We start from the raw sequence: 11,019 nt of genomic DNA on the forward strand, positions 1-11,019 counted from the left end.
CTCGAGCTACCTTTCAATACTTAACAAATCACAATGGCGGCCGAAAATAAAAACTGGTCAAATTAGGAAATTTTAAACTTTCACAAATCTATCAAGGTTTGTTCTAGAGTTTTTAAAATACTTCTATATGACAAACTGAATAGATAAATGCCTGACAAAATATCAACGGTGAAAATACAAATTTAAAGAATACTGGGGATGTAGGAGCTTTCGGAATGTCTCCCCTTTACTTAACTTATGGAAAAACAAACACCCTAGCACCTTTAATAACACTTGTGACTAACCTCTCGAGCTAACCCTAATAGAAAAAAAAAAACAACTCTCGGACTGCTTTGCACTACCTTTCAATACTTAACAAATCACAATGGCGGCCGAAAATCAAAACAATGATCAAATAAGGACATGTTAAACTTTCACAAATCTATCAAGGTTTGTTCTAGAGTTTTTAAAATACTTCTATATAATGACAAACTGAATAAATAAATGCCTGACAAAATATCAATGGTGAAAATACAAATTTAAAGAATACTGGGGATGTAGCAGCTTTCGGAATGTCTCCCCTTTACTTAAGTGATGGAAAAACAAACACCCTAGCACCTTTAATAACACTTATGACTAACCTCTCGAGCTAACCCCAATAGTAAAAAAAGAATCAAAATGGCGACTGAAATACCTTCATGTGATCAAGTGAATAATATCACTATGAATGCCACGATTTGCTGAAAAATGCCAACACACACACACACACATGTATACACCACACACAACACACACACACACACAAACATACACGCAATTAGAACATAATACTACATAACAAAACTGATCACCGCTAAACACAACGGAAGTAATAATAATACTTGATGTCATAAATAGATGACGCAAATTGACAACTTTTTACAGTGTCAAAATTAGTTGATTTTGGGAGCCAAGTGTCGTCGGTACATATTTTATGATATTATCTGTTTGACTCAACGAACTTTCAAACTGACTTTAAATTATAAAAGGAAATCAAGTTATCTTTTTATCTATCTGTAAAAAATACATTTCTAATTTTCAAATCTTTCAGTAGAGTTGTGCGCCGTATCAATTTTTTTATTGACTCAAATAAGCACAATGTTCTCCACAATGCTATATTTTTTAAAGAAAGGATATATATATTATATAATATATAATATATATATTATATATATATATATATATATATATAATATTAAATATATAATATATATATATATATATATATATATATATATATATATATTATATTATATGTAAATATATATATAAATTATATGTATATATATATATTATATATATATATATATATATATATATATATAGAGAGAGAGAGAGAGAGAGAGAGAGAGAGAGAGAGAGAGAAAGGGGGTGGGGGGAGGGGAAAAAGAAAGTCCTCTACAATATCATTTTGTTTATTATTTGTTGCAGAGTCTGCAGTGTATCCAGCGGGTTATCAAAGAGCGCTCTGGATAAATGTTCGGGTACAGTGAAGGCCCGATTTCTTGATCCAAGTCTCACAATTGAGGAGCTGGAATCTCTGATGAATCAGTTTGTTCAGTAAGGATTTTATGTTCTCTAATTCTAATTCCGTGCCTCTTTATTGCATTTTAAAAAATTGAGTCGTTCTCTAATTTCGTGCCTATTTATTCCAATTTGTTCAAGAATGATTTCTGTAGTCTTTCATTTCTGTGCATATCTATTGTATTTTGGTATTTGAGTCATTTTCTAATTCAAACCCTACTTTTATATTTTGTTCAGTAAGGATTTGAGCAATTCTCTAATTGAAGGCTGGTTTTCCTAAACTCATTAAGTCGATTTTTCTACTTTTTGAGATTTTCCATCCATGAGAAAAATTGAAACGTACATTTTATTTTAAGCATCACCTGGCGCAAGAATTTCAACCTAGACTTGTTTGAATTTGAAGTTTAAATATGATACAATGATAGATAGAATGAGAAATGTTAGGGAATAATAGAATTTATTACTGGACTTATTTTGACCTTTAATGACTCAAAAGATTTGTTTCGGCCTAATTTAATTTCCACATTAGTATAAACATTACAAATAATAGTGCCTGTGCTAATTCCTTCGAATGTTGTGATTTGCCAACATCAATATCCATCCCAATATTATTTTTTTAAAGCTGAGTTACCAGATTGTCGATTTTAATCGTTGATGGTTCAAAAGATTCGTCTTGATCAATGTTAATTTCTGCAATTGTATAATGATTAACATAGATAAGGGCCTGTTCGTGATAATCTTTATTTCCCGAAAATATTGTGGGTCGTTTTTTTTTTTTTTACAAGTCTTTAAAATTCCCATACATGATACACAAGTAGACAAAAAACTGGTTTCATATCCGCGTAGTGTAGCTGGTTTTCATTTTATTTTTCTGTCTACTCAGTTGTGATTCAATTGTTAAGTTTGTTATATCTCATACTTCTATAAGACCAAAAATAATATAGACTTGGCAAAAATAAAATCCATTATTATGGCTATTAAGTATAAGTCTTTACAGTCGAAGTCAAAGCACCAGGGGTCGTAGATACACCAGGAGGTATGTGAACTCAAACACTCTGTTGTCTTCGGTTTTCGGTTGTGCAAGTCTAGTTGCCATTGACATTGTATTTTTGACCCTCCATGTCCATCTGGTGTGATGAAATTGGAATGAAATCGATGAAGGATATTGAGTTTTAAGTCAACATAAAAAAAAAACAGAACAATAAACCCGAAAACAAACAAACCTATATCATTTATATAGAGCAACATCCACTAAACGTGCTCAAAGCCCTTTACTAGCCAACAGCAACAGGTAACATGTAGGACGAGACATGATGCCTGGTAGGCGATATTTACAAATTTTGCGGACAGAGACAACGCTGTTAACGGCCAGATACTCCTTTTACACACTAGTACGGTGAGAGAATGTGGGTAGAGAGCCTTTTCCAAGAACTCAACTATGCACCGCTCTGAGGTGGTCTCGAATCCAGGACCTTCCAATCCGAAGGCGAGAGTCATACCACTAGACCACATAGCCGCACATTATGATAATCAGAACGGTCAGAACATTTTAGTGAATTCATTTGGGGTTTAACCAATTAATTGCCGTGCCCTAGAAAAACTTGTATTTAAAATTTGACCAGAAAACTTCATATATCGGTCGATTTAAATTACCCGAATCTTGGCAAAAACTCTCAAACCTGCGATTTATGCAAGCATCGACTCGATAACCAAACTCAATGATGGGTTTGTTTAACATTGCTGTTATGGACACTTTTTACGATGATTTGAGAGTATTTATATTACAACAATGAGCCCATAATGATAATGTAGCAGTTAAAAAATAAGTAGAAGTAGTTGAAGCAGTGGTGGTAGTGGTAGTAGTAGTAGTAGTAGTAGTAGTAGTAGTAGTAGTAGTAGTAGTAGTAGTAGTAGTAGTAGTAGTAGTAGTAGTTGTTGTTGTTGTTTTTGTTATAAACTACCACATTTATCATGCCTGCATTTAAGTGCGCGTCGCCAGCTCTCCATCACTTAGCATAGTATGTTTTGGGATCGAATGAGTTATCAGGTATCAAATTACTCAATATTTGCTGTGCGTACTCTCCTATGCTTATCAATATTCCATTTGTACAGGACGGCACAGGAAGGAAAACACCAAGAGGCAGGTTTCCCTAACACATCTTACGGTATGTCCAAGCTTGGGGTAACAGCCATGTCTATGATACAACAACGACAACTGGACAACCAAGGCGCTGAAGACATTGTGGTCAACGCTGTGAGTAGTGCAACCCAGATTTTGCTTTACAATTTTAATGAACAGCTTAAGATCCTCTTCTCACATCTTTTCTCTTTAAAAAAAAAAAAACAACAAAAAGCAAAAAAAAAAAAAAAAAAAAAAAAAAAAAAAAAAAAAAAAAAAAAAAAAAAAACAAACACAACCCCCCCCCCCCCCCCCAAAAAAAAAAAAAAAAGAAATCCAAAAATAAACAACAAAAAATAAAAAAAAAATAAATAAAAAAAAAAACAAACAACCCTCCCCCCCCCCCCCCACACACACACATAACAACAAAAAACAAAAAACACGCCAGTTTAGACTATAATCTGGCATGTTCTATTTACAATGGTAGTAGGTATCAGTATTCCATTTAAAAAAGAGAACATTTTCAGACATCAATAACATTTGGGGTTAGAAAGAGAGGGTGGAGCCTATCATGATACACCACTTTACAGAGCCCTAATATCATCATAAAAGTTATGTCCAATGACAGGTGGGTGGATATCGCTTTCCAGAACTGATGTCCTTAAATGAGATCCTGAGATATTTGACCATTCAACGATTGCTCTTTGATAGCTCGCTTGTCAACATGTATCAGCTTGGCCCTAGATTTATATACAGGCATACCCATCATAGAGGCGGTGTACGTTGTATAACCTCAAAGAACACGGTTGACCGAAAGTGATGAATAGTTGTGTAACAACAAAAGCCCTGTGGCCGGAACCACGAGGTGTTGTATGGAATTGTTGCGTCACTGTCATGAATTAATTAGGAAGCCTGGACTCACAATCAAAGTACGAAATTTGTGTTTTAAACTCTTTTGAATGAAACGAGGTACATCAGCGTGTTCATCTAATTGAGATATGAAAAATGATATATAAATTTTAAAAATCGACCAGAAAATAAGGAAATTATCATAGCATTCTAAAATTTGAGAAAGCTATTTTCAAAATAAAATCTATCTATTACAAAAAAGATTATTTCTAAGCCGATTTTTATGAGACAAAGACAGATTTTTCTCCATTTTTAAAGCTGATTCCAAGAATGTGGTTTTCGAATTTATCGCTATTAGATTATTTGTCATTATTTTATTATAAATGATGCCCAATTAACTGCTCAAGAAATGAATACGTAATCCCTTGACGGCTAGTGAGATAGGTGTTATATTTTTGCGTATCCTTTTCACACGCACTCGCACACACACACACACACACACACACACACACACACACACACACACACACATAAAAAACATACGCACACGGAACACACAATGTATGTCTTTCACTTCTGGCCAGAGTAGCCAGAATTACTTCTCGAATAATAATAGCGTGTGGGGTGTCAGATTAAACTTCAGTTAGGTCTAATTCAATGTACATCGTAATAAATCAAAATAGAACTCATTCTTGATATCTTACAGCATTAACACATTTAATTATTTTTACTATAAAGACATTTTAGATATATGTATTTTGTATTTATTTTGGCGACGATACGAACCCCATTTAATCGTCTATTTTTCCACCGGGTAGAACGATAGGATGCAAGACGACGATAACATTGTGATATAATAGACGAGGGTGGAGCGAAAGATGTTCATTGGAGTCTGAGGTGATGTCCAAAATTTCAGCCCCATCCTTCCCAGCTGATTCCATAAAAATATATTTGGCATGTATTTAATCAATCAAATATAAATGAGAAATGAGAACCAATATGGATGATGAGTGATTTAATTGGATTCAAGACACACTGACCTCTGTTCGTTCAGATCTAATAGTTCCGAGATAGAAGGGTGTTGAAAAATTGAAAGATAAATACATTAAAAATAATAATATATGTATTTAGTGTCCATTTCACGGCAGTGCAGCGCCACAACGTAAACTAGAGCTAGGTGATTTGCTTAAGGCCTCAGAGTGCAGTCGAAATCGGTACTTTTTGCCCGCAACTACACCACTGTGCCCCATTATGTTCACATATCAAACCCAGGTACTAAATGAACCAGAGAATTCTAGATGAAAGTAAATTAAGACCCCCTTACCATTACCACAACCACCACCACCACCGCAACAACAACAGCAACAACAACAACAACAACAACAACAACAACTATTATTATTAAAACTACTTCTACAATATTAACCACAACAACAACAACAACAATTACTACTACTACTACTACTACTACTACTACTACTACTACTACTACTACTACTACTACTACTACTACTACTACTACTACTACCACTACTGCTTCAACTACTACTACTTATTTTTATCTGCTATTAAAACAACTGCAATCTCTTCTAAAGCTTCTACTACTACTACTACTACTACTACTACTACTACTACTACTACTACTACTACTACTACTACTACTACTACTACTACTACTACTACTACTACATACTACCAATACTGCTTCAACTACTACCTCTTATTTTTTAACTGCTATTAAACTACCACAATCTCTTCTAAAGCTACTACTACTACTGCTACTACTACTACTACTACTACTACTACTACTACTACTACTACTACTACTACTACTACTACTACTACTACTACTACTACTACTATAACTACTGCTATTACTAATATTACTACAACAAGTACTACTACAAGTCATCGCTAAGCGGCACGCTTGGCTATGATCATCGCAAGTTGTTGACTGGAACGAACGATAAATACGACGATAAACTGAGCGATAAACTGGGGCAATGACCACTCGCTCTATCGTTCGTTGTCTTTAATCGTCGTCTGCGCAACCTCTGTAGATGAAGACGACGATAGCTTTTTCAGATGTCATAATGACAATGGGCAGAGTTAAAGCAATGTTGCTCCTCCTCCCGCTCTGAGCGGCGCATAGTTGAGTACTTGGAAAAAGTTCTTTACTCACAATCACTGACCGTACTCACGTGTACCTGGACGTAAACAAGCGTCATATCTAGTCTTACATGTTAAGTTTTGCTGTTTTGCTAGGGACCCCTTATGAAGCGCAGTGGATATTGCGCTATGTAAAAAAAAAAAAACTCAAGACGACTCATCCTCCCCCTGCTCCATCTCCTCCTCTTCATCATCATCATCATCATCATCATCATCATCATCATCATCATCATCATCATCATCATCATCATCTCATCATCATCTTCTTCTTCTTCTTCTTCTTCTTCTTCTTCTTCTTCTTCTTCTTCTTCTTCTCGCCATCCTCATCTTCCTCCTCATCATCATTAACAACAAAAACACCACTAAAAGAATCGTCATACATTTCTAACTACCTTATATGTCTCGATCTCTCCTCCTTCCTCCCTCCTCGTGCGGCTATGTGGTCTAGTGGTATGACACTCGCTTTCGGATCGGTTGGTCCTGGGTTCGAGTCTCGCGCTTGGCGCATAATTGAGTCCTGGAAAAGGTTCTTTACTCACAGTCTCTCACCGTACTCCGGTGTAAAATGAGTACCTGGCCGTTAACAGCGTTGTCTTTGTCCGAAAAATTGTAATATCGCCTAACAGGCGTCATGTCCCGTGCTACATGTTAAATGTTGCTGTTGATCTCGGACCCCTTGTAAAGCGCTTTGAGCACATTTAGTGGATATTGCGCTATATAAAGCTCAATTTTAATTTAATTTTTATGTTTTCTCCTTCCTCAGTGTTGTCCGGGGTATGTCGACACAGACATGTCCAGTCATAAAGGACGACTTACCATAGATCAAAGTATGTTTTTAGGAAAATGAATGTAGTCTAAGTGTTGAATCATGTAATGAGCTTTAATTTTGGAAAACATGCGGCGTACTTATTTTGCATCAGAAAATTATTCATTTAAATTTATCAAATTGGCTCAAAGACAATATGAATGAATAAACCTCTCAATAGGGTGGCAGGATAATTGTCGTCATATTATGTAGTTATAATATGATCTTAAATATTAAATCTAGAGTTGTACAGTTTATTTTATATATGACAGTAGGTATATATATATATACATCGTACACAAAACAAAGAAATTCTCAAGTCTACCTGCAAGAAATGGGAAATTTTCAAGCTAATTATAGACGGCCAACTAAGCTTCTTCGGTCACATGTATATGACAATGTATACTATGACTTTGTGAGCATAATAAATAGGCACAAGAGTGCTGGAGAGAGAGAGAGAGAGAGAGAGAGAGAGAGAGAGAGAGAGAGAGAGAGAGAGAGAGAGAGGAGAGAGAGAGAGAGGAGAAAAATGAGAGAGAGAAGAAGAGAGATAGAGAGAGAGAGAGAAAGGAGAGAGAGAGAGAGAGAGAGAGAGAGAGAGAGAGAGAGAGAGAGAGAGAGAGAGAAGGAGGGGAACAAAAAGTCAGAAAAAATGATATTCTCTTATCATTGTCATTATAATAAGTAGATAAAAGTTTGATGTACTGTCATAAAATTGTAAAAAAAGCAACAAAAGACTTAACTGATGCATCAACAGGGATTAAACCACATGTCTGCTGATAATAGAGAAGCCTGCTTATCAATGATCAACTGTGAAAACAACCACTCTTTTCTAAGGAATGCAAGTTGTGGTTTTGACGGAACACCAGAGTAATATTGTGGAATCACTCAACTCAGAAGCGTTAAGTGATTATGTGAGAGAACAGTTTTATTACTGAGTATAAGTTAGAGTATATACAAATATATCGCAACAACATTGTAAGTACGAAAAGCAGTATAAATAACTCAGATATGGAACGAAAGGAACAAAGAGTACGTCTTTCTCTAGGGCATGCCACTCCGATATGTGTAAGCACAAATAATATTTTAAACAATTGACTTAATGAATAATAACTAATTAAGCTGTAACTAAAATAAATTAGCTAATAACAAAGGGGATCAACTCTTTCCTAGCCTAACTCGATGTATAAGTCAATAACACCTCCTTGTATAACCTGAGAAGTATTTCGAATGTTCGAAGGCTAAAATCGTAGGGGGAATTTTCTGTTACGGCACGATCTTCTCAGTTGGACACGATCCGATTCACGATTCGATTCTGCGCCGCGGGTGGCTGCATTCGATGATGAATATCCACAATAATCACCAATAGGATTAGTAACAAAATCGTACTGCATGGTATCATTTGCTGAAGCCGGTACGTTTTGGCCAGGAAGGTTGTTCCGTATCTCTGGAGGGTTACCATGACATGACGTGGTCCCAACACTTTGGTGACAGTAACGAGAATCCATTTCGCCTCTCCGTCATTTCGAAAACTAAAACGTAACGAATAAATGTGTGTCCCAACTTCATAACGCGTTTTTGCTATACGTAGTTTGGAATTTGAGGTGGACAATGGGCGAAGTGTGTCGATCAATGTACGAATTTGACATTCATGAAGTAATTCACTCGATGAACAACCAGAAACTAAAGGTGTGCGACGATATTGCATAAGAAATTGTTGCAAGGCTTGTCTTGGAGGAAAAGACGATTTTCTCAAAGCCTTTTAAAAACTTCTGCGGCACCGTTTGTAGCGGGATGATAGGGAGCTCAGTGAGATATTTGATTCCCCTCTCCCTACAGCCTGTCTGAAATTCGTCAGAAGTGAAGCATGCTGCGTTGTCCAACACGATTGCGTGAGGATAGCCGAAGTGAGCGATGTTCTCTTCCAGAAGGCTAGTTGTTGCTTTCGTTGACGTCGAACTGGTTGCGTGAATGCATGGGTAATTTGAGTAGGCGTCGACCATTACTAACCAACTATTGCCCATAAAATTCACTGCGTGATCGATGTGTACTCGACTCCACGGTGAGTCTGGGGTTATCCATGGATGGTTTGGCTCCTTTGGTGGGTTGTTTTGATGTTCTGCACACGTAACACATCCATGACACGTATTGACGATGTCAGAATCAATACCTGACCAATATACGATCGTTCGCGCTAATTGTTTCATGCGTTGCATGCCGAAATGACCTTGGCGAAGGATATTGAGGACATCTCATTGCAAGCTCTTAGAAATAACGATTCTTGATCCGTAGAATAAACATCCATTAGACGTTGACAGCGTGTCCTTTATCTTGAAGAATGGTTTAAGATTGTCCGATTTGGAATCTGATTTAGACCATTTACGAATCGTGTTTCTCATGACAACGGATATGGTGTCATCTTTAGCGAATTCTCTAGCGATAACTCCGGGGTCAGTACCTCGTAGCTGTTTTCCAATTGTAGGGATTGTAAACGCTGTGTTGACATCTTCTCCATCTTCCTCTCTGTCGAGACTGGGTCGGCACTTGCAGAAAGTCTGCTCACAAGTTTTGTAAGAAACGAAGTGGACATTTAATCTGAGTTGGTTAAAAAAAAATTGTCCAAAGACCTCTTTAAAGATTTAAAACAGATGCTCTTAAATAGCGGCTTTAACAAAAGTTTATAGTGTGCAATAAACACTAAAAGTGCTCAAAGCGCTTTACAGGGGGTCACAACCAACATGAATATTATGCTAGTAACTTGATTTTGTAAGAATTGCATATCGGATTTCCCATTATGTCTTACAAATTATGATTTTGTGTCCATTACCGATCATTGCAAAAGCCGGTAAATCGATTTCACTTTTTCCTTCTATCTTCCCCCCCCCCCCCCCCCCCTTTCTTTTTTCTTTCCAGGCGCAGAGACTCCAGTATATCTTGCTACTTTACCTCCAAACATTGATTCTCCCAGGGGAAAATTTGTTCGTGAAAAACAAATATCTGCATGGGAATAAATCATAACTACAATTGCATTTGAAAACACGGAAGTAATTTAACACAAAATTAACATACAATGTATTGTGTTAGGTCTGCCTTATCATCATCATCATCATCATCATCATCATCATCATGAGCTTAAGAATAAATTGCTTCAAAATAATAGATGCTGTTGAATTTGTTTCACCGACCACCTTAGTCTTCTTTCTGGACATCCAGTTGTTTCTTCCTGTATTCATGGCTCTTATTATGTGATCTCTCTCGACCATTGTAACAGTTTTAATGGAACAAAACCGTCGCCAAACTTGTCCCGGTCTAAGCTATATAAAAAAGGAGGGACTCCTTTTTTGTTGTATTGATGAGTGCTGTTACTGCTGCTGCTGCTGCTGCTGCTCTCTCTCTCTCTCTATCTATCCCTCTCTCTCTCTCTCTCTCTCACACACACACACACACGCACACACAGACACATACACACGCAATGTGTTTAAAGAGTTTTTTCCATGGACTTCCTTTGTGTCGTCCAGAGCGGGTCTCGAACAAG

General features: G+C 36.6%; 1 protein-coding gene across 2 annotated transcripts in view; it reads left to right on the plus strand.

Moving 5' to 3' along the window:
* Nucleotides 1–10,641, plus strand: part of LOC144970114 (carbonyl reductase [NADPH] 1-like) — a 20,276-nt gene extending 9,635 nt beyond the window's left edge. The window contains exons 5-8 of one of the 2 annotated variants that reach the window (XM_078909349.1): nt 1,450–1,578; nt 3,655–3,796; nt 7,443–7,506; nt 10,398–10,641. In XM_078909349.1, the coding sequence (XP_078765475.1) occupies nt 1,450–1,578; nt 3,655–3,796; nt 7,443–7,506; nt 10,398–10,495 (433 nt within the window). In that variant the 3' untranslated portion in view covers nt 10,496–10,641. The remainder of the gene's footprint in view (nt 1–1,449; nt 1,579–3,654; nt 3,797–7,442; nt 7,507–10,397) is intronic. The other variant, XM_078909350.1, reaches the window with a different exon arrangement.
* The last annotated feature ends 378 nt before the right edge of the window (nt 10,642–11,019 follow it).

Source organism: Berghia stephanieae, chromosome 4 (genome assembly GCF_034508935.2).
Source record: "Berghia stephanieae isolate SIO BIC M18660-M18661 chromosome 4, UCSD_Bste_1.3, whole genome shotgun sequence".
NCBI lineage: Eukaryota > Metazoa > Mollusca > Gastropoda > Nudibranchia > Aeolidiidae > Berghia > Berghia stephanieae.